Genomic DNA, 24,826 nt, shown 5'->3' on the forward strand with positions numbered 1-24,826 from the left:
GTCATGGATTGTTCTCAATCATCATCTGGGAAGACCAGGTGATGTCAATCTCAAAGGTTTTGAATGGCCAGACTCATCTGACCTTGCCCCAACAATCAGCACTATGGGTTCTTCTAAGCAGTTGTCTAGAAAACTGAAACTGAAAATAGTTGACGCTCACAAAGCTGGAGAAGGCTATAAGAAGATAGCAAAGCATTTTCAGATGTCAATATCCTTTGTTAAGAAATTAAGAAATGGCAGTCATCAGGAACAGTAGAAGTTAAAGATCTGGAAGACCAAAGAAAAATATCAGACAGAACAGCTTGCAGGATTGTGAGAAAAGCAATTCAAAACCCATGTTTGACTGCACGATCCCTCCAGAAAGATCTGGCAGACACTGGAGTTGTGGTACACTATTCCACTATAAAGATACTTGTAGAAATATGGTCTTCATGGAAGAGTCATCAGAAGAAAACCTCTTCTACGTCCTCACCACAAAAATCAGCATTTGAACTTTGCAAATGAACATATAGACAAGCCTGAGGCATTTTGGAAACAAGTTCTGTGGACCGATGAGGTTAAAATAGAACGTTTTGGCCAGAATGAGCAAAGGTACGTTTGGAGAAGAAAGGGCACAGAATTTAATGAAAAGAACCTCTGTCCAACTGTTAATCATGGGGGTGGATCAGTCATGCTTTGGGGTTGTATTGCAGCCAGTGGCACAGGGAACATTTCACAAGTAGAAGGAAAAATGGATTCAATAAAATTTCAGCAAATTTTGAATGGTAACTTGATGCCATCTGTGAAAAAGCTGAAGTTAAAGAGAGGATGGCTTCTACAAATGGAAAATGATCCTAAACACACCTCAAAATCCAAGGGGGATTACATCAAGAGGCGTAAACTGAAGGTTTTGCCATGGCCTTCACAATCTCCTGACTTCAACATTATTGAAAATCTATGGATTGACCTTAAAAGAGCAGTGCGTGACAAATAGCCCAGAAATCTCAAAGAACTGGAAGACTTTTGTAAGGAAGAATGGGCAAAGATACCGCAAACAAGAATTGAAAGACTCTTGGCTGGCTACAAAAAGCGTTTGCAAGCTGTGATACTTGCCAAAGGGGACAGTACAAGATATTAACTCTGCAGGGTGCCCAAAGTTTTGCAGACACCATTTTTTTGTTTTCTGTAATTTTGAAAGTGTAAATGATGGAAATAAAATTAACTTTTTTTTTGACATATTATAAGAATGTCTAATCTGTAATTTGATGCCATTTGGAGATTTTTCCATCTTTCCTTGGCTTCGTTATGCACATTAATACACATTTTAACCTGGGGTGCCCAAACTTTCGATCCCCACTGTAACTAAATTTGCCAGGTAAGTCGTTGTGAATCTTTTTGGATTTACGGAACTAAGGTTATGACGCCTGCTGGCTGGAATGTAGAGTTTGCCCTTAATTGTTTCATTTCTAATAAGTAGTTTCATTTTTTATTGGTTTTGATTTAAATATAATTTTATTTTTTTTGTGTGTGTTTTTGTAGTATCTTTTCTGATTATGGAAGATGGCCGTGGACAGACGTCTAAAGTATCATTTGTTTTTATTTTTTTTAATGTTTGGTTATTTTTTTAGTAGAGTGCCTCTTTTGTAAGGGTTCTTTCCCTTTGAATTTTGAAAATAGAATGTCCTCAATTTTTTGTAATATTTTTTTAACCACTTCAATACAGGGCACTTAAACACCTTCCTGCCCAGGCCAATTTTCAGCTTTCAGTGCTGTCGCAATTTGAATGACAATTGCGCGGTCATTCATCACTGTACCCAAACTAAATTTTTATCATTTTATTTCCACAAATAGAGCTTTCTTTTGGTGGCATTTGATCACCTCTGCGGTTTTTATTTTCTGCTAAACAAATAAAAAAAAAGACCGAAAATTTAAAAAAAAATAAGTTTTGCTTTTGTTTCTGTTATAAAATTTTGTAAATTAAGTTTTTTCTCACTGATGGGCACTGATAAGGCGGCACCGATGAGGTGGCACCAATGAGCGGGCACTGATATTGTGGCACTGATAGGCGGCACTGCTGGGCATTGATACGTGGCACTGATAGGCATCCCTGGTGGCACTGGCAGTAGTACGCATTGTGAGTGGGCACTGATTGGCAGCTGCCTGGGCACAGATTAGTATATCTCTGGGGGTCTAGGGGGGGCATACCTGGTGGTCCAGTGTGGATGGCCATCCTTGTGGTCCTGGGCGGCATGATGGTCATCCTGGGCAGGATCCGAGGGGGGGGGGGGGCTGTGCTGATAATCAGCACAGACCCCCCCCCTGTCAGGAGAGCAGCCGATTGGCTCTCTTCTACTCGCGTCTATCAGACGCGAGTGAGGAAAAGCCGATCACGGCTCTTCCTATTTACATCACGTGGTAAAGAGTCTCCGACAAAGACTCTTTACCTAGATCGGAGTTGCGGTGTGTCAGACTGACACACCGCAACAACGATCGCCGCGATGCGTGCCCCCGGGGACATCATATGACGCCCAGTCAGGATATTGAAACCACTTTGCACCGTCATTCTGCTATATGGCGGGCGGCAAGTGGTTAAGGATCATTATGTAATAAGGTTTGTGTCACCTTTGCATATTTCTGGCTTTAGCAGAAGTGACATAGGTTTCATTGTTTTAAACTCAGAGTTATTAGTTTGATCTTTCATCGTTCGGCTCCCCTTGCGCTGAACCATCAGCGGGACATGGACTGCAGCTGCGCTCGCTCTGCCCGGGAGACAGATTTGTTGATTGATGGTTGCCATGGTAGTAAATATACGAGCGGGCCGTCGACATGAATCCGAATCCGCACTGAAGTCCCCCTCACGAACATAACCCGTACGGGGGGAGGAGTCACGTCTGACGTCACCCGTGGCCATCTTCCTGGTTAGAGACCAGTTATTGTACAATGCTTGTTTGCCTGGACTCGGCTGGAGTGCTATGTTTGTAAGTAGGATTCCTCTTTTTATATCCTCTTTCATTGTCCTCATGTCTGGAGAGATCATCGGCTGGATTGTATGTGATCGGTACCCCAGGTGTGGGTCAAAAGCTGTGTGACCTTTTACAGGTCAAGTCTGTGAGGTGAGAGGCTTGAATATCTGTGGTAGATGGGCTGTAATCACCACTTTTTGCCTGTCATTCATAATTGCACATAAGGAGGCTCTCTTTGTTTGCTCTCACACAGGAGTTTTCATCACTGGATAATTTTATATGGACTATTAATTTATTGTGCAGCACTATATTTTGTTTTATTATCTTTTGTGGGCAGGCAGAGCTGCCATTGGCACAATGTTACTCCTACCTTATATCTGTTCAGGACTTTATCAATTCCTCTTTTTTGCAAAAACTTCAATCTACAATCAATCATTTAATCTGGGATGGCAAAAGACCCAGATTCAAATCCTCGGTCAGCTATAGATCCAAAGCAGCTGCAGGTATGGGAACCCAGAAATTTAAGGCTTACTATCAAGCTGTGATTTTATATCAACACAAATACTGGTGGTCACCGTACGTAAACTATGTTTGGTCTTTCACGGGAATGCTTGCTGTCGGGATTATCTTTGTTGAGCACACTGGGTGCTATGTTATTAGGCCTACACCCCCCCTCCCCCCAATTCTCCTTATCTAACTATAAGAGTTAGTTCAAGAGTTTAACCGCTTGCCGACCACCACCCGCAGTTATACTGTGGCAAGGTGGCTCGGTTGGGTGAAACGAGGTACTTGTATGTCGTTTTTCTGCACTAGCCTGTATGGGTGTGCGTGATCGTTCCCCACTGAGACATAACAGGGACCTGCCAATGTAAACAAGGCAGATCTTTGTTCTGACAGGGAATGACACAGGATATTGTCTTCCTGCTATGCAGGAAGATGGATCTCTGTGTTGTCCCAGTCAGACTGTCCCCCATACAGTTAGTAAACACATCCAGCGAACACAATTAACCCCTTGATCGTCCCTGGTGTTTACCCCTTCCCTGCCAGTGTCATTTATACTTATACAGTGATCAGAGCACATTTTTAGCACTGATCACTGTAATAATGTCACTGGTCTCAAAAAAGTGTCAAAAGTGTCTGATCTGTCCGTCGCAATATAGCTGTCCTGCTAAAAATCGCTGATCACCTCCATTACTAGTAAAAAAATAATTAAAAAAAAAATGCCATAAATCTATCCCCTAATATGTACACGCTATAACTTTTGCGCAAACCAATATATATGCTTATTGGGATTTTTTTATCAAAAATATGTAGCAGAATACAAATTGAAATTTACTACTATAAATTGATGAAGAAATTTCATTTTTTTATTGGGCAAGTTTTATTGCAGAAAGTAATATTGTCTTATTTTTTCAAAATTGTCGGTCTTTTTTGTTTATAGCGCAAAAAATAAAAAAATAAAAAAAAACACAGAGGTGATCAAATATCACCAAAAGAAAGCTTTATTTGTGGGAAAAAATGAATTTTATTTGGGTACAGCGTCGCGCGACCGTGCAATTCTCAGTTAAAATATTGCAGTGCCGTATCGCAAAAAATGGCCCGTCATTAAGGGGGTAATTACTTCCGGTCCTTAAGTGGTTAAGTAAACATTCCTCCATGACAGCCTGGGAATCTGATCTCTCACAAACCTTTCCTATGTCCTATTTCACAGTGGCGTAAAGCCTCTAACTTACTTCTGGTATCCACAAACTGTTTCTCATTGGAAAACATCCCTAAAAAATTTGCACCAATGGTATTACACCCCAGTCAAATATGTTCCCCTCTACTTTACCCAGTTGTTGGAAAGAATGTGGCAACCCTGGTTCCATATTGCACATCTGGTGGGCATGCCCTAAGGTACTACCTTTGTGGAATGATTTTAGAAAAGATTTAACAGTCTTAATTCCTCGTGCAAGAACCATTCCCCAGGATCCAGGTGTTGTCAGTTTAAATATTGTGTTTGTCAAACAAAGCCTGGTAGAAAATCCAGAGATTGTGCCAAGACAACATTTTTTTGACCAGAAAAGTATGTGATCTACCACCCACACCACCAGTCTTTGTTCCTCAAAGGTGATTTATATAAGTTGTGGTAAAGTTTAACTGTACTCTTAGTGGGTACTTGGCAAACAGAGATTGCAAACAGAAGGAACAGTGCTACTACCCATATAGCTTGATATGTTGATAATAGAGCTCCTGGGTGCCCAATCCACAGCCATTTCATTGAGTAGATAATGAAAAAAGATGATCTGCACACAAGTATTTGCTCTTAAAAAATCTTCATATGTATTCAAAAACCACTGTATACAACCGCAGATAAGATCAGTTGACACGTTTCAGCCTATGAGGGCTTAGTCATAACTGCATTTGGACACAACACTTCAAAACAAGCTCTACATATCACAGGCTCCACCCATTAATTGTCCTAATTGATTGCAAACAATTGGCAAATGGGAAAAACAGCTATAGTATATAGTACTAAGGAGTCACATGTGTGTGATACTAATATTCACAAACTTCACAATAATAGTATATACCAACAAAAATCAAAAACAAGTGACAAAAAATAAAAAGTTAATGAACAAGATAAAATAGAACTTTAAAAAGGAGACCAGGAAAAGGAAGGAATACTGGAGAGAGACACTTTATTGTATGTGCAAATCCAAATCCCATGTCAGGTTTACCCCTGAGGTGATCTAGTATTAATCTAAAAAAAAAAAAAAAAAAAAAAAAACACATGCCTCTCTCCCTAGTAAGCTTCTCTCCCTGTCACTTCCCCTAGGTGAGTGAGGCAGCCGAGCCATTTTATTCCTCTAAAGTGAAATTAGGGAATACTATCAGGGTGACATGTTGCATTGGAAATATTCTTAGCATTTAGATTGTGTCACAATAATGTTCCCCTATTTCCAACGATCCCCAAATAACCAATCAGGACATATCTTTATGTTGCTATAATCTTATGACAATAGTATTAATGGTATTCCTTTTATGTTCAAATACTGGTTCTCGGTCACATGTATTGTATATGACAATTATGGGCGGCACAGTGGTGTAGTGGGTAGCACTCTCGCCTAGCAGTAAGAAGGGTCACTGGTTCAAATCCCAACCACGACACTACCTGCCTGGAGTTTGCATGTTCTCCCTGTGCCTGCGTGGGTTTCCTCCGGGTACTCCGGTTTCCTCCCACACTCCAAAGACATGCTGGTAGGTTAATTGGATCCTGTCTAAATTGTCCCTAGTATGTATGAATGTGAGTTAGGGACCTTAGATTGTAAGCTCCTTGAGGGTAGGGACTGATGTGAATGTACAATGTATATGTAAAGCGCTGCGTAAATTGACGGCGCTATATAAGTACCTGAAATAAATAAATAAATAAATAAATTATGGACTTTTTTGGTGTCCCATGTCCCTTGTATTTGCCATGATCTTAAAACATATTAAAAATGTGTTGGAAAAAATAAATTAGTTATCATCCTTACTTATGGCTGATTGTTGCAAACTGCTTCAGCTAAGCACCCTCTCGATCACAGTACAAGCTTCTATCAAAGCATGGAGAACCTTACAGTTGTATCCTGGGGATCCCTCTAAAGCACAACAGCTATGTATGCCTCTTATAGCATTAGAAACCCTTATCCCATACTTCTCTGTATGTAACATCCACTGGGTAGATTCCATCCTGGTCAATTGGGAGCCCAGACCCTTCTCTGTGTTGCATGTCCTTAATGGTCTTCCTGCTTCTGAACAATTTTCATATATGCGCATGACTAAATTTTTGAAAAACTACCCTGTCCCAGTAATCAAGATCCAATCTCTGGTATTGCAACTCTCCCTTTCCTGGCCCTTGAGGTAGATCTCTTTTTTTTTTATAATGTCCTTCAGAATAATACTACTTTAAGTCTAGTCCCCTCCTACACTGGGAGAAGGACCTGCAGAATGTTTGCACACCTGAACAGTGGCTTTAGGCACTAAGATTCCCCCATGGTATTTTGAGTTGTGTTATTCAATGGAAACCGTCTCCGAAAGTAATTTTACAATAATACCTCACACCTTTCCGAACTGCACAATACTACCCATCTCAATCCTTGCTATGTTGGCGCCACTGTGGTCAGGTAGGCAATCTTTACATTTTGTGGTCCTGCAAAGGCCTTAACGAGCTTCTGGAAACAAGTATCTGCTCTAATCTCTTCAGCCACTAGTATCCTAACCCTGCCTTGGTTTTACGGAATCTTGAGATTGACAAATTCCCAGCCCCGTTTAGATTAGTAGTTGCTCATATCCTGCTGGCAGCTAAACAAAACATTACTAAACATAGGAAATCGGACACAACTACTAATCTGACGTGATTATCTCTGTTAATCTTACATGTCAGTATGAAAAAAACATTGTCAATACGCTCTGGTAAAGCTATTAAAATTTGAGAAAATTCTGCAACCTTGGTAACCCTGGATTAAGTCCTGATGTTTGTTCTTTTGCTACTGTGCATTATTGATTCCTTTTAGGCTCTGTTCTAGTATAATACTGTGCTCACCTTGTTCTGTTACCTTGTTTAGGGTTCTTTGTGTCTATTATACTACGTCTGTTTGAACCCATACCACAAATTGTAATTTGTAAAACTCAATAAAAATATTGAAAAATAAATAATGTTCCCCTATCTGGGTTCTAAAGGGACGTGTAGTGCAGCCCACATGTTGTAGGCTGCATAAAGTGCAAGCGATCAAATAAATTACAAAACTTGCACCATAGTTGACATTGTTGTATAGTAAACTCTTCACCTGTAGCCGTGCCAACAAAAGTTTTGCCCGACTCACTCAAGTGACAGTACCTAGCGCTCGTAATGGAGAAATAACATTCGTGACGTGGCAAATTATGAAATCTTGAAATACAGCGCACATTCTCTTCTTCAATAGAATAATTAAGCTTCTTTGCTAGTGATACTGACTGAGTTATTGCAAACGATTTCTGAAAGGCTTTTTTTTCTAGTGATATCAAAAATATGCTGCTTTTGTTTTTTTTTTTGTTTTGTTTTTTTTTTATTTGGGCAAGTTACCACAACACCATTATCCCGTAGTTTTTAAGACCAAAGATACAACTATGTTGGTGTCCCTTGTTAATTTTTTATTGTATTTTTTAAAATGTAACTGCCTACTTCCAAACTGTCATTTGAAGTAAAACACATAGCCAAGTATTATTCTCCACATTTTTTTATTGTGCATTAAAAAAAGAAAACCAATAAAATTAGATATGCTATCTGCCAATAGAACTTAACCAAAAAGTTCATTCTTTGCATCCAAAAATATAGAACATATACAAAATCAAGTTATTATTATTCAAACAAAAAATTAAATAAAAGCCTCATGCATGTGTCCTGCTTCTTAATAAACCCTGTTCCAAATTATTATGCCAATGATATTTTTCTCATTTAACTAAATAATTGATGTAAACAGTCAGCATAATTCTCAAGTTATCAACTATTAAGAGTACAATTCAAACGTTATTGAACAAACCTCCTAATGATAAGTTTTTCTTTTTCGAAATAAAAAAAAACTTACAATGCATTGCTCCAAATTATTACACATAATAAGTTTCAAAACACTTTATAGGTTGTAAAGAACTGAAAATTGTAATTTGTTGTGTTTGCAGCATATTTACTGAAATCAAAAGCTATTTCAATCAAACTTTGAACAACATTTTAACTTTTTAAACATTTTAAACAGGTCATGTTACATTTTAACATAGGACCCCTTATTTGATAGCAGCTTCACAAGTCTTGCATCCATTGAACTTGTGAGTTTTTGGACAGTTTCTGCTTGAATTTGTTTGCAAGATGTCAGAATAGCCTCCCCCAGCTGCTGTTTGGATGTAAACTGCCTCCCACCCTCAGATCTTTTGCTTGAGGATGCTCCAAGGGTTCTCAATAGGATTGACGTCAGGATAGGATGGAGGCCACACCATGACCTTCTCTCCTTTTATCCCCATAGCAGTCATTGATGCAGAGGTATTCTTTGCAGCATGAGATGGTGCATTGTCATGCATGAAGATGATTTTATTAGGAAAAGCATAGTTCTTCCTTCTGTGCCAGGGAAGAAAGGAACTCCACATACTTTGCAGAGGTCATCTTTACACCTTCTAGGACCGACCAGCTCTCTTCCCATGATTCTAGCCCAAAACATGACTCCACCCACCGCCTTGCCGACGTCGCTGGGCCGTCCACCAGCCATCCACTACTCCATCCATCTGGACCATGCAGGGTTGCATGGCACACATCAGTGAACAGGACTGATTGAAAATTAGTCTTCATGTATTTTTCTGCTCAATGCAGCCATTTCTGCTTGTGAGCATTGGTTAGTGGTGGCTGAATGGAAGGTTTATGCACAGTTGCAAGACTTTGGAAGACTCTACACCTTGATGTCCGTGGGACTCCAGAGGCACCAGCAGCTTCAAATATCTGTTTGCTGCTATGTAATGTTTTAGCGGCTGCTCTCTTGATCCAATGCATGGATCTGGCAGAAATCTTCCTCAATGTGCCTTTATCTGCACGAAACCCGTCTAAGCTCTGAATCGGCCACAAATCTCTTAATAGTGCGATGATCACGCTTACGTTTTCGTGAAATATCTAATGTTTTCATACCTCGTCCAAGGCATTGAACTATTTCACTCTTTTCGGCAGCAGAGAGATCCTTTTTCTTCCCCATATTGCTTCAAAATGGTGCTCTGCTTAATAATGTGGAACACCCTACTTTAGTAGTTCTTCCTTTAATTGGGCTCACCTGGCAATCTAATTATCACAGGTGTTCCGAGATTGTTTTCAGTGATCAAAAGAGCCCTGAGACACAATGCCATCCATGAGTTAAACTGAAAAACAAAATATTTAATCTTTCTGACACTGAAATAGAATTTTCATAATAATTTGGAACAGGGTGTATAGGGGGTCAACAATGGCAAGAGTTGGTGAAAGCAGGGGTCCGTCATCCAGAGATAATTCTGAAAAACATCTGGATTATTCTCCCGGAGCTCCCGCAAAAAAAGGCATATTACACAATTGATCACGATTAATAAAGCAACCAATTTTTGGTCCAAGAAATCCTCCTGTTACTGAACTGGACTTGGGTCAAAGCAATAACTCAAAGGCCAATAATAAATAACATGTTATCTCCTCCGAGTCCGCAATATGACTGGTTGACGGCCGTTCAGAAACGAACTGAAAAGTGCTAAATGAAAAGCGCAAATCAAACTTCTAACACAAAATTAGCAGAAGGATCCCAAAGGGTGGCGCTAAAGAGCTGAAAAACCACATAGTACATCAGTATGTTCGTGTTTGTTGGCCAACAATTCCTTGCCGTTTGTATGAAAGACAAAATCCAGACACACGCCTTTGGACAAATGTCTGAGGTTTTGTCTGTGGAAAATCCGATCTTGTGCACGAGGCTTTAGTGTTACAAGGATATGATAGCCAGGTAGACTGGCATTGCTTAGACAAAAAAGCACTAGGGGATAAAGCATTCCCTAACGCGGGTGCTTGTCCACTAATGAACCGGAGGCAGCCTGCTTGCAATATACTATTTAAACCTTTGTATATAATTTAGGCAGATTCCTTGTTATTATTTTAATTATTTGGTGATATTCTTGAGAGAATGTAGTTACAAAAGTAATGGGTTTGCCTGTTCCTCTACTTCTGAAGTTATGGGGATTTACCTCTCTTGCCTCTCCTGTGCCTAAACGTGTCTGCTAGTAATTCCTCTCTATCGTTCATCAGAGCTCATCACTTATTTTTGATTTCTGTCTGTATATACTATTATTGTAAAGTTTGTGAACATTTGTGGTTAACCTAGTGTTCTCTCATGTACACTAAGCATAAACACAGAGTGGTCCCAATTTCACTCCCCAATCATGCAGCCTTGCCCCAGGGACACAAAAAGGTTAACATGGGAGACATCACCCACCAAATAAGGAATTCACATGCACGGGAATCAACTCACTGTGCACTTGAACAGAATATTCATATGAGAACCTCTGCAATCATTTTACAAAGAGATCACTTTAAAAAGACCACCATAAGTTTTAGCACCTACATGAAACAATGTGAAACAAAACCGGGAGATCCAAAAGCTAGTCTGAAGCAGTCTGACATGATCTGATATGATCCTGCAAAGACACTCCCGTGTTTAGTGTTCATACCCAAGCTTATAATCTTGGGAGATGAACAGGGGAGTGGGACAGTTTCTAGAAGTTCAAGTCTTCTAGCAATTGCTAAGTAATGCAGAGAATGGTCTCCAACTCATGAGACAACTTTGCCAGGCTAAAAGATTGTGAAGGTATTCCACCAAACAAGCTACCTATGATGCATAGAGACACCGGGACTGGTACCACAATCTTGATAAAGACACAAAGGAGGAAGAGCATTCCAAAATAGATCACCAAAAATTGGGAAAAGCCACCTATAAGCTGTAAAAGTGTGGCCAGCACGGCATCCTGTGAATTGAAGACCTTGCGTTATCTGATCTGACAAACTGAGAAGGAAAGGGAAGAGGGCACAGTACCAGTCATCACAGAAAATATGGCACAGGCATACCTTAGCCAAACGTTTAGCTGTGTGTGTACCAAAAATGAATGCAGACTCCTCTGCCCCAGCAGTTGACATTCAAACTCACCTCAAGAAAAGGGTCTGGGACATTTAAGAAATACAGGTCTTCATTGCCAAGTCACCAAATTAGAAGGATTTGTGGGTTAGAGGGGTCAAGAAAGTACCTAAATTGCCAAGGTTGGCAGATCTAGTATCACAAATTAACAGCAACTGATAAACATGACATTAAATTTAAGATTACAACTGGTGCATTCAGAAAAGGCATTCTGTGTTAAGGTTCATCACAGAGGGCTTTGTTAGTGCCCAACATGTTGCAACAGCTTGTAGACACTCTTAAGGCAAGACCATCACAGCACCACCAAGGAAATGTGAGGCACAGAACTGGCATATCAGCAGGGGTGAACTGATCACATTTTCTTAACAGTATTATCTGATGCAGCAAGCATTAAAATATCCTGTGTAAGCAACACACCAGACAGCTGGACCACTGATCAACACAACACAGCGGTCCGATTGCTTAGGGAAGATCAGAGCTGCTAATTGTTGCACTGAGGACAGAGAGTTGAAAACAGCTTGAGATCTGGGTCACAGTACAGCTCTGCAGAGTGATCCCAGCAAAGGCTATTTTAACCCTTGCTGCAACAGATAATACTTTTAAAAGTTAAAAAAAAAAGTCCAAAATTATTACTGTTTATCCAGCATGAGAGTGCTTAGTGCAATATAGGAAGCTTCAACTGGCTTTTAATAATTCAACACATCTATAAAAACAGACAACAACTTCCCCATTCTTAACAGACACACTTTTGCCAGTGTCTAACAATGTGTACTAGATGAAAAAGATGCACATAAGAAAATGAAAGCCTAATGAAGAGTTTGAACAGAAGCCTTAGAGTCCAACATTAGCATGTACTCACTCATTGTGATTTAAATCCAAGTAAGCAAAGTTGATTCCACTTTTGATACCACTATAATTACTTTCAGAGCCCTATAAGAGAAATCAAAGAATTTGCTGTTACATAAGCACACACAATATCAAAAAGCTAAAAGTTAAACAGTAATTACACATAACAATTATAACAAATTCCCAATGGTGTGAACCCAGCCTTACTTGGTATTTGTTAGTTTGCTGATATCTACTGTATTAGGATGCTATTACTAAGATACTTAAAAAAATAAAAGTGTGCATTTAAGCTATGCAACAAAATTAAAATCAGCATGTTACGGCAGCTGAGGTATTCCTTTAATTATCTGAAAAATAAAATTGATACTGTTGAAGAAAATTTATAGGAGGTAAAAAAAAAAAAAAAAAAAAGTCTTAGGGATAAATGAGTGATTCCAGCATAGAGAGGAAACTATTCAGCCTCGGAGTGTGAGAAGACATGTGGTCACTCAAATTTGAAGGAAAAGCAGTTAAACCTTAAGTTGCGTAGGAGTTTTTTCACTATCAGGGCGGTAAGGATGTGGAACTCACATCCACAACCGGTGGTGTCAGCGTTAAGTATCGATAGTTTCAAAAATCTCCTAGATGGGCATCTTAGCGGGCACGTTATACAGGGATATTGGATATGATTTTTGACATGAGCAGACCCACCCACACAGGTTGGACTGGTGTCCTAATTCAACTAAGAGACTAAAGGTGACCATACATTATACAATTTTCTTATTCAATTTTCTTTAGATTCACCTTCAACTATGTAGTGCAAGGGCCCGCCTGATTGCATACAAATTGACCGTGTTTAGGTTTGACCTCATATTCTATGGTTTTGGTAAATCTTAAGCAAAGTTGTACAAGAAAATTGTATGATGTATGGCCAGCCTTAGAGTGGCAAACCATACAGCTGGAAGGAGAATGGTAATAAATGACGAGCTGGTAGTTCTCAGGGCAGACCTGAAAAGTCACAAGCAAATGCTGAACTTTCATCAGAAAGTTATGGTATTGACCACTTAAGCCCCGGAAGGTTTTAACCCCTTAATGACCAGAGCATTTTTTTGCGAAATGGCACTGGGCCGCTTAAACTGACAATTGCGCGGTCGTGCGACGGTGTACCCAAACACAATTGACGGGATTTTTTTCCCACAAATAGATCTTTCTTTTGGTGGTATTTGAACACCTCTGCATTTTTTTTTTTTTTGCGCTAAAAACAAAAAAAGCATCAATTTTGAAAAAAAAAAAAAAAGTTTTCTTTTTACCTTCTGCTATAACACATATGCAAAATATATATATATATATATATATATATACACACACACACATCATTACATTGGGAACCAGTGACATCATTACATTGATCAGTGCTATAAAAATGCACTGATCAATGTAAAAATTACACCGGCAGGTAAAGGGTTAACACTAGAGGCGATCAAGGGGTTAAGTGTGTTCCAGCAAGATGTTCTAACTGTAGGGGGGATGGGCTTACTGAAACATAGATCACTGCTCCCGAACACTAGGAACATAAGATCCCTGTCATGTCACTAGGCAGAACAGGGAAATGCCTCATTTACATTGTCGGCTTCCCGTTCTACCTCTCCTCAACCATGATGGCGGGCCGCGGCTCGGGTGGATGTCTGCCGGCGACCCGCGATCGCCTATTACAGAGGCAGAACGGGGAACTGCCTTTGTAAACAAGGGGATTGCCCCTTCTGATAGGGGATAGGTTAGAGATCTACTGTTCCTAGTGATCGACAACAGTGATCTCATGTATCAAAAGTGTCCGATCTGTCTGCCGCAATGTCGCAGTTCTGCTAAAAATCACAGATCACCGCCATTACTAGTAATAAAAATAATAAAAATGCCATAAATCTATTCCCTATTTTTATAGACATAATAACTTTTGCGCAAGCCAATATACGCCAATTGCGATTTTTTTTTTTATCCAAAAATATGTATCGGCTTAAACTGATGAAAACAGTAAATTTATTTTTGGATATCTATTATAGCAAAAAGTAAAGCACTTTTTTTTTTTCAAATTTGTTGCTCTTCATTTATAGCGCAACAAAAACCCCCCCCAAAAAAAACAGGGGTAATCAAATAGTATCAAAAGAAAGCACTATTTGTGGGGAAAAAAAGGACGCCAATTTTCTTTGGGTACAGCATTGCACAGCCGCACAATTGTCAGTTAAAGTAGCACAGTGCCGTATCGCAAAAAATGGCCTGGTCATTAAGGGGGCAAATCCTTCTAAGGCTGAAGTGGTTAAACGTGTTAATTCTTGCATTATCACTGCTCTCAACATTCTTTAAGGCTCCATTCAAACCAATGCATTTTTTTCATGCTTTTTGCAGAAATGGGTTCCTATGGAACATCGTGAAATGAAATAAAATAAAACTGCTGCGCCAACTCAAAAAATTCAAGCAGCCAGCACTACCAATTAGACTAATTGTATGTGAAAATCAAGAGTGAAAATGTGCAGCGCTATATTTCCATAGAAAGTTCTTTTATATATATATATATATATATATATATATATATATATATATATATATATATATAAAATATAACATACAAGTATCTCTATGTGAGAGTATATCTATATAAGTGACAACTCTTAACCAAAAACTGGTGAACAGAATAAACTCAATATGAATGTGCTATTGTGATCTGATGTGACAATCTCAAAAAGTTTATATCCTCAAAAATTATCCTAATACACAAGTGACCAATAAACATGGATGGGATCCAACTATCCTCATATAGAGGTAGGAAACAAAGGTGATCTTGAATCAGTCTTTCAGGTTATAACCGTTCAATAAAATGTGAAAGCGATCCCAAACACGTGTGTGTGGATCTCATCTTGCTAGATACATATTCAAAATCATGGAGGTTCCTCTTGCATTCAAATGTGCGAGATGTGCATCAATTGACCTTACCGGAACTGGTGGACTCACAGGCCTTTGGCGGTGAGTCATGCAGGCTTTTACCGTATAGACGGTATAGGGATGTCTCCTATCCTGGGGATGGCTGAGATGTATCCCACGACTCTGAAATCTCCTGGATGGGGCCTCATCCTCCTAGAAGGAATTCCGTAGTCACCTGGAGTCCTCCACCGGATATCGCTCACTCCTCTGCTGCCACTTCTAGCAATGTCTTCTCTCTTCCAGCAAGGTAGCAGCTCCTTCCTATTCTGTAGATTGTCCGTTGGCTCTTCTCCCAGTAGAAATTGGAGTTTCCTCTTCTCTTCTATAGAACTGACGTGCGGGATGAGAGTGGAGACTCATGGTGAGGCTGCTGCGTTGATGGCCATGGTGAGGCTGCTGCGTTGATGGCCATGGTGAGGCTGCTGCGTTGATGGCCATGGTGAGGCTGCTGCGTTGATGGCCATGGTGAGGCTGCTGCGTTGATGGCCATGGTGAGGCTGCTGCGTTGATGGCCATGGTGAGGCTGCTGCGTTGATGGCCATGGTGAGGCTGCTGCGTTGATGGCCATGGTGAGGCTGCTGCGTTGATGGCCATGGTGAGGCTGCTGCGTTGATGGCCATGGTGAGGCTGCTGCGTTGATGGCCATGGTGAGGCTGCTGCGTTGATGGCCATGGTGAGGCTGCTGCGTTGATGGCCATGGTGAGGCTACTGCGTTGATGGCCATGGTGAGGCTGCTGCGTTGATGGCCATGGTGAGGCTGCTGCGTTGATGGCCATGGTGAGGCTGCTGCGTTGATGGCCATGGTGAGGCTGCTGCGTTGATGGCCATGGTGAGGCTGCTGCATTGATGGCCATGGTGAGGCTGCTGCATTGATGGCCACGGTGAGGCTGCTGCATTGATGGCAACGGTGAGGCTGCTGCATTGATGGCAACGGTGAGGCTGCTGCATTGATGGCAACGGTGAGGCTGCTGCATTGATGGCAACGGTGAGGCTGCTGCATTGATGGCAACGGTGAGGCTGCTGCATTGATGGCAACAGTGAGGCTGCTGCATTGATGGCAACGGTGAGGCTGCTGCATTGATGGCAACGGTGAGGCTGCTGCATTGATGGCAATGGTGAGGCTGCTGCATTGATGGGAATGGTGAGGCTGCAGATGGGCATTGATCAGGCTGCATTGATGGCAATGGTGAGGCTGCAGATGGGCACTGACCTAAAGTTCCTTATTTAAAATTAAAGTTTTTTTCCTAAAACTTCCTTCTTAAAGTTAATGTGCGTGTTATAGGCCTGTGCGTGTTATACGCCGATAAATACGGTACTCAGTCATGCAACACTGAACCCATATGAAATTGTTGTCCTTTTTTCACAGAGCTTTCTTTTGGTGGCTTTATTTTAATCACCGCTGGATTTTTTTATTTTTTGCGCAAAAAAGACTGAAAATTATTTTAAAAAATTGCATTTTTCTCTGTTTGTTATAAAATTTTGCAAATCAGTCATTTTTCTTCATACATTTTGGCCAAAATGTATACTGCTACATATCTTTGGTGAAAATAACCCAAATGGGTGTATATTATTTAGTCTTTGTGAAAGTTAGAGTCCACAAGTTATGGTGCCAATCTCTGAAAATTGATCTCACCTGAAGTACTGACGGCCTATCTCATTTCTTGAGACCCTAACAAGCCAGGAAATAACAAATACCCCCCAAATGCCCCTTTTTTGGAAAGTAGACATTCAAAAGTATTTAATAAGAGGCATGGTGAGTTTTTTAACGTTGTAATTTTTTCCCACAATTCTTTGCAAAATCAAGATTTTTTTTCCACAAAATTGTCATATTATCAGGTTTTTTCTCACACACAGCAAATACATACCACAAAATACACCCTAAAACACACTCTGCTACTACTGAGTACGGCGATACCACATGTGAGACTTTTACACAGCATGGCCACATACAGAGTTCCAACATTGAGGGAGCACCTTCAGGCATTCTAGGAGCATAAATTACATATAATTTCTTGACTACCTCTTACACTTTTGAATGCCCTGGAGCACAAGGACAATGGAAACGCCCCCAAAATGACCCCATTTTGGAAAGAAAACACCCCGTTGTATAATCTATAGGGCATATCTATAGAGGCATGTGTATTTTGAACATGTCATTTTTTTCTACAAGTTTTTGGAAAATGTGGAAAGAAAATGAAAATACTTTTTCAGTTTTTACACAAAGTTGCCCATTTATACAATATTACTAACACATAGCATGTACATACCAAAAATTACACCCCAAAATAGATTCTCCTACTCCTGAGTACGGTGATACCACATGTGGAAGACTTTTCCACAGCCAGGCCACATACAGAGGCCCAACATGCAGGGAGCACCGTCAGGTGTTCTAGGGGCATACATTTCAAATCTAATTTGTCTACCTATTACACTTTTGTGAGGCACTGTAGTGGCATGGATGTGGCATGGATGAGTTGTGGATTTGGATGGCTGTGTATGGATGGGTACGGCCGAGGAGGGATGGGTACGGCCGAGGAGGGATGGGTACGGCCGAGTACAGATGGGGGGTGGATGGATGAGGATGGCTGAATATGGATGGCTGAGCATGGATGGATGGATGAGTATGACAGAGGGATGGCTGTGCATGGGTGGCTGGCTGGATGAGTATGACAGAGGGACGGCTGAGCATAGATGGATGGCTGGATGAGGCTGCAATGGGCACAGAACACGCTGTGGGCACTACAGATCCAGCCCAGAGCGCTGCTGCACCCGATCTCTCCACTCTCGGCTCACACTGTTCCAAGCGGTACAGAGAGGGGAGAGAGGAACCGGACATGATGCCGGTTTGTTTACAAGTGATCGCTCTGTCATTTGTCGTAGCGATCACGTGGTAAACGGCCGCTGTTAGCGGCCATTTACCGTGATGCGCCGGGTCCTCGAGACCCAATGGTCATGGATACTCCCGTGTGCACGCCCCAGGGGTCGCGCGACTGCGCAATTCTGGGAGGACATCAATGTATGCATGGCGTGAATATGTATGGCATGGATGTGGCATGGATGAGCATGAATGGGGATGGATGAGCCCTGGATTTGGATGGCTGAGGATGGATGGGATGACTGAGCATGAATGAATATGGCCGAGGACGGATGGGTACGGCCGAGTACAGCCGAGTACGGATGGGGGGTGGATGGATGAGGATGGCTGAATATGGATGGCTGAGCGTGGATGGATGGATGAGTATTGCTGAGTATGGATGGAGGAGTATGGATGGAGGAGTATGGATGGAGGAGTATGGATGGCTGGACGAGTATGACAGAGGGATGGCTGTGCATGGATGGATGGATGGATGGATGGCTGGATGAGGCTGCAATGGGCACAGAACACGCTGTGGGCACTACAGATCCAGCCCAGAGCGCTGCTGCACCCGATCTCTCCACTCTCGGCTCACACTATACCAAGCGGTACAAAGAGGGGAGAGAGGAACCGGACATGACGCCGGTTTGTTTACAAGTGATCGCTCTGTCATTTGTCGTAGCGATCACATTGTAAACGGCCGCTGTCAGCGGGCATTTACCGTGATGCGCCGGGTCCTCGGGACCCGATGGTCATGGATACTCCCATGTGCACGCCCCAGGGGTCGCGCGACAGCGCAATTCTGGGAGGACATCAATGTATGCCCTCCCAGAGTCAGAGCCGCCCTGTAGCCGTCATTCAGCTATGGTGCGGTTAAGTGGTGAAGGGTAAAAGTTTGTCGCCATTCCACGAGCGGAATTTTGAAGCATGACATGTTGGGTATCAATTTACTTGGCATAACATTATCTTTCACAATATAAAAAAAATAGTGGTGCAGGTGTGTGTATGAATGTGTTCTGGCACTCACATTTCCTTGGATACTGTATTGTCACCCGTGTGCTTCAGGGCTATGTGTAGTCCTTGGGATTTATGTTACCACTGTACCTTTTGGGTGCAGTACTTCTAACGGCTTTTTATGAATTTTCTGTACACTTTTTGTTATACTTCTCATTTTTGTGTGTTTATGAAAAACTTAAAGCGGAGCTCCACCCATTTAAAAGCCTGTAGCTGCTGACTTAAAAAACAGACACTCACCTGTCCCACGGTCCAGTGATGCGACCGCCCGAAGCCTTGCTTCTCTCCCCCTTCTCTCTGCGGCGCCAGCATTGCAAGTGTGGGCGCCCGGCTGTGGCTTCACAGCCGGGCGCGCACGGGAGGGAGAGGAGAACTTCCGCTCGGTGCCAGGAGAGGAAGTGGGAGCTGCATACCTGTGAACACTAGGTACCTGTTGCCGCCCCCCCCCCCCCCCCAAAAAAAAAAAAAAAATTACAAGCTAAATGTGGCATGTCAGGGAGATCACAAGTACTTAAAGATGAAGTTCAACTTTAAACACCTTTAAAAAAAAATAAACACAGAATTGCCAAAATGCCCTAAGTGTATCTACAAAAATGCCAAAGCATTGAGAAACATAATAGTAAAAGTAAAATAAAATTTAAAAAAAAAATTTGTAAATTGGGGGCGTGGCCTGGCTGCTGCAGAAGATGGCCGCTTAAATAGTCTGCTCTGCTACTCCACGCTATAAACAAGCTCATTCAGCTGCTCTAGACCCGGCAAATACCCTCCAGAACAAAAAAAATCCCACCCCAAGATACCCCGCAGGGTACTAGATTACCACATGCAGCCCGTATAGCAGGACTGCCAACAAGGCGCTGGCTGGGAGCGTAGAGACCCAGAGCGGCCACCAGAACACCGCCGCAGATCCCTCCTCTGCCACTGAAGTCACAGCAGATTGGCACCCTGAGAACCTCACCTCCCCAGGAGACAGAGGTAAGTGACAGTCAGACTCTCCTGCTCACTCCCCTGATAAACAGTCTCCTGTAAAGAAACAGTATGGTGCTGGGACATGTAGTCCCACAGTAGACCTGTCAGCCACACAATCTCTAACAGCATTCCCCACTACCGACAATCCTGCATCAGAGCATTTCCTCAAAGCCATGCTGCTGTCCTTGCAGGCTGATCTTCACAGGGAACTAAAAGTCTCCATTAATCACTTACAGGACAGTGTTAACTGTAGAAGAACGTACTGATTATATTGAGATGCATTTATTTGAGGCTACTAAAGCCCATAATACTATTGTGGACATACAAGATGAACAAGTCAATGCTATCCGCACACTACATTTAAAAGCTGCAGATCTTGAAGATCGGTCGCAATGGAACAAAATTAAAATTAGGGGGGTCCCTGAATCCCTCGCCACCCCAGAAATAGTGACATATCTACACCAATTTTTTTTGCAAACTTGTTATGTTGTCACTGGCAGTGAAAGACATCATTAATCGTGCGCATAGGAAACACAAACTGCAACACTTACCAGCATCTGTCCCCAGAGATATCCTAGCGAGAGTACACTTCTTTCAGGCTAAATAACTTATGCGTGCAGCAAGATCATTACACTCTCTACCTGAACCATTTATCAAGATATCACGACGATGTATCAGCTACTATCTTCCAAGTACACATCTTTAGCTCCGATTACCACAGTACTGGCTGATAAAAAAAAAACACCTGCAAGTGGGGCTACCCCATGAAGCTACTGGTAACATATTGCAATCAACAAGTCACCATGCTGACCCCCAAAGAAGGTATCAAATAGCTCAACAACTGGGGATTAACCCCACGGGTACCTCTACCTTGGGGCTCACAAGCTCCACCATAAACATGGTGTGGCTACATATCTGTCCCTCTCTGCTACAGAGATACATATACAATGCTGTATGTTATTTTTTTCTGATGTTGGATTCAACAGTGGATGTCTCCATGAATCCTCTTCCATGCTTCACTACTCTAGTGTGCTAAGCACATTCCTTGTTTATCAGAGCAAGTTTTGTTATACATGCGATAACTAGCTTGTTACTCCTGTTTTCTAATTTGCATTCAGAATTGTTTTCTTGTGTCCTCTTCTGGCCTAGAGAAGCTTGACCTGCCCATTCCTATTCTCTTAAAGTTAGGACCTCCTCTGCAACACCTTTGCTTCTCCTCTCAACCTCTGACCTCCCCTTTATAACCAGAGATTGTCTCCGCCAGTACCAATGTATCACCCACCTTTCAGACATATCCTAACCTGAGACATGATGCTCGCCATTGTATCCTTAAATGCCAAAGGCCTCAATAGCCCCTTTAAACGCTCACTTCTCTGGAAAGAAGCCATTTCCCAGAAGGCAGAAAATCTGTGTTCAAGAGATGCACTTATCGGAACATAAATCCCCCCAATGCTCCCACGAATTATTGATTCCAAGCAGGGGCTGACAAAAAAGTGTGGGGAGTCATGATCGCAGTTCGATACTCAGTATCTTTCAATCTCACCCACCTTGATCAGGACCCCTCAGGCAGATAACTGATCATGTCAGTCACCTTTAATAGCACCTTCATAATTGTAAATATCTACACCCCCAACATCCACCAGAATTTTTTATTTTATCTATAAGACCATCTTGGAAAATAATTCAACATTACCCTAAAGACCAAATTATAATCTGTGTTGACTTTAATGAAGTTGTAAACCCTCAGATAGACTCATCTAACACAAAACATGGGAATTCCACAGTGCTATCTTCATTGCTCTCCCATGAGGACCTTTATGACCCCTGGAGGTGTCATCATGGTACTGAAAGGAACTACTCTTTTTTAAAATACTCAAAGATCACATTCTAGGATCGATGTGTTCCTGACCACCAAAGCCCGGTTACAAAAAAAAAGATAAAAAATTGTCCACAATTGGACTTATTACATGGTAGGACCATGCCCAGTGTCCATCACCATATCCATGTCCCCTTCTGCTCCCAGACATACCATCTGATGCATGAATACTTCAGTACTCAGCGCTGCGGAGACCAGATTTGATCTGAGATATCCTCTTTTTTTGTCTCTAACTCATGAACTGCTAGTAACACCCCCTGTGACGAAATGTGTTGACGCGTGGCTACACAGGAACGCTGAGGCTGACTTCACTTGTACGAAGGAAACTGAGATCGCAACACTGAGTCACCTGGCGTTTTTGGAATTTTAACAAGGCAATTTGGAATATTTTATGATGTAAGTGCATTACTTTTGATAAACTGATCACCTTAAGGTATTTTTACACTTTTGAAGGCTCTGTCAATTTTTTTTTTTTTTTTTTTGGGGGGGGGGGGGGGGGGGGGGGGGGATTTCTATCCCCACATGTGGAGAGTGTCTATTTATTGATCTGGATGGAGATTGGCGTTTATAAGTGGCTCTTCAATAATATATAATAAGGCAATATTTGCCAGACATGAGAGTGAATGGCAACAGCATCTGGTGAGCCTTATTCTTAAGGGAGTGGAATTGGCACACATCACTTTGGTAAAGGATTTGGGTGGATCAACAAGATTTTTTTTTCCCACTAACTTTTCATCACTTTAACCAGTTGCGGACCAGCCGCCGCAGTTTTACTGCGGCAGGTTGGCTCCGCTGCGTGAAATCACGTTAATGTATGTGATCTCGCTAGGATCGGATAGCAGGCGTGTGCGCCCGCCGCGAGCTCCATAAGTCTGACCGCAGTTCCCGTGTACTTGATGTTCGCGGGGATACCCGCGATCGTCTCACGGAGAGGAAGAATGGGGAATTGCTGATGTAAACAAGCATTTCCCCATTCTGCCTAGTGACAGGACACTGATCACAGCTCCCTGTAATAGGGGGCAGTGATCAGTGTCGTGTCACACATAGCCCAGCCCCCCCCCCACAGTTAGAATCACTCCCTAGGACACACTTAACCCCTGCAGTGCCCCCTCCTGGTTAACCCCTTCACTGTCAGTCACATTTACACAGTAATCAGTGCATTTTTAATCGCACTGACAGCTGTATAAATGTGCCTGGTCCTAAAATAGCACCAGAAGTGTCTGATGTGTTCACCATATCGCAGTCACAATAAAAATCGCTGATCACCGCCATTACTAGTCAAAAAAAAAAAAAATATGAAAAAAATGCCATAAATCTATCCCCCCATTTTGTAGACGCTATAACTTTTACGCAAAACCAAACGCTTATTGCGATTTTTTTTACCAAAAATATGTAGAAGAATATGTATCGGCCTAAACTGAGGAGAAAAAAAAAAATTATAGATTTTTTGGGGATATTTATTATAGCAAAAAGTAAAAAAAAAATTGCTTGATTTTTAAAACTGTCACTCTTTTTTGTTTATAGCGTAAAAAATAAAAATCGATCAAATACCACCAAAAGAAAGCTCTATTTGTGGGAAAAAAAGGACGTCAATTTTGTTTGGGTACAAAGTCGCGCGACCATGCAATTGTCAGTTAAAGTGACGCACTGCTGAATCATAAAAAACGCTCTGGTCAGGAAGGGGGTAAACTCTTCCAGGGCCATATTGATTTGTATATGTATCTCTTTCTCTTTATATCTATATCTATATCTAGATCTAGATCTATATCTATATCTATCTAAAATTTGTTTTGTTTTTTTAAAATTGGGATATTTATTATAGCAAAAAGTAAAAAATATTGTGTTTTTTTCAAAATTGTCGCTCTTCTTTTGTTTATAGCGCAAAAAATAAAAACCGCAGAGGTGATCAAATACCACCAAAAGAAAGCTCTATTTGTGGGCAAAAAAGAACTTAAATTTTGTTTGGGTACAACATTGCACGACCGTGCAATTGTCGTTTAAAGTGCGACAGCGCTGAAAACCAAAAATTGGTCTGAGAAGGAAGGGGGTGAAAATGCCTGGTATTGAACCGGTTAAATTGACATTTGTTTAATCTCATTTGCATGTTTATTAAATTTTAAAAAGTGTTACTAAACCCAGGAATATGAAAATGGTTACTCTGCGCACCCCCCACAGTGCCCACAGCTTATAAATATTTTTGTACATTAAAATACTACCACTATATACCTTTTTTGCTGATCTGTATGCCATGGTCACATGATTAACTGCACAGTTTGTCCAGAGCTCAGTTTTCAGGTAGATTTCCACTACAGCCTTTATACACACCCACATGTGTGATGTCAAAATCATGTGACCTGAACAGTTCAACTGAAAAAGTAAATGTTCTCTCCAGCAATAGAGACCAAACTGAGCATGTGCAGGACAGCTACCCTAACTTTTATTGCTATTACAAGGAATCTAAACCTCCCTTGTAATAGGAATAGTGTGTGACAGGTCCTGGAGAGATGTGGGGTCTACAAGACAGGCAGGAAAGACCGAGATCAAAAGAAAAAATTAACAATCTCGGCCTTTCCAGCCGAGTCACCGGCGATGTTTACTTCTGCCGGGCTGGACATGACAGCATAATGTTGCGCACGGGCTTCCGAAGGTCATAGAGATTGCCAGGGACCATCTCTCCCTTGTAAATCTCTAAGCTCAACTTCCG

At 41.6% G+C, this 24,826-nt stretch overlaps 1 protein-coding gene across 1 annotated transcript in view; it reads right to left on the minus strand.

Annotated features, from left to right (window-relative positions):
* NUP133 (nucleoporin 133) overlaps window positions 1–24,826 on the minus strand; it is a 1,112,480-nt gene that overhangs the window by 813,114 nt on the left and 274,540 nt on the right. The window contains 1 exon segment of the mRNA XM_073627602.1: window positions 12,474–12,544. Coding sequence (XP_073483703.1) covers window positions 12,474–12,544 — 71 coding nt within the window.

The sequence above is a fragment of the Aquarana catesbeiana genome, linkage group LG04, assembly GCF_042186555.1.
Source record: "Aquarana catesbeiana isolate 2022-GZ linkage group LG04, ASM4218655v1, whole genome shotgun sequence".
In the NCBI taxonomy this organism is placed as follows: domain Eukaryota; kingdom Metazoa; phylum Chordata; class Amphibia; order Anura; family Ranidae; genus Aquarana; species Aquarana catesbeiana.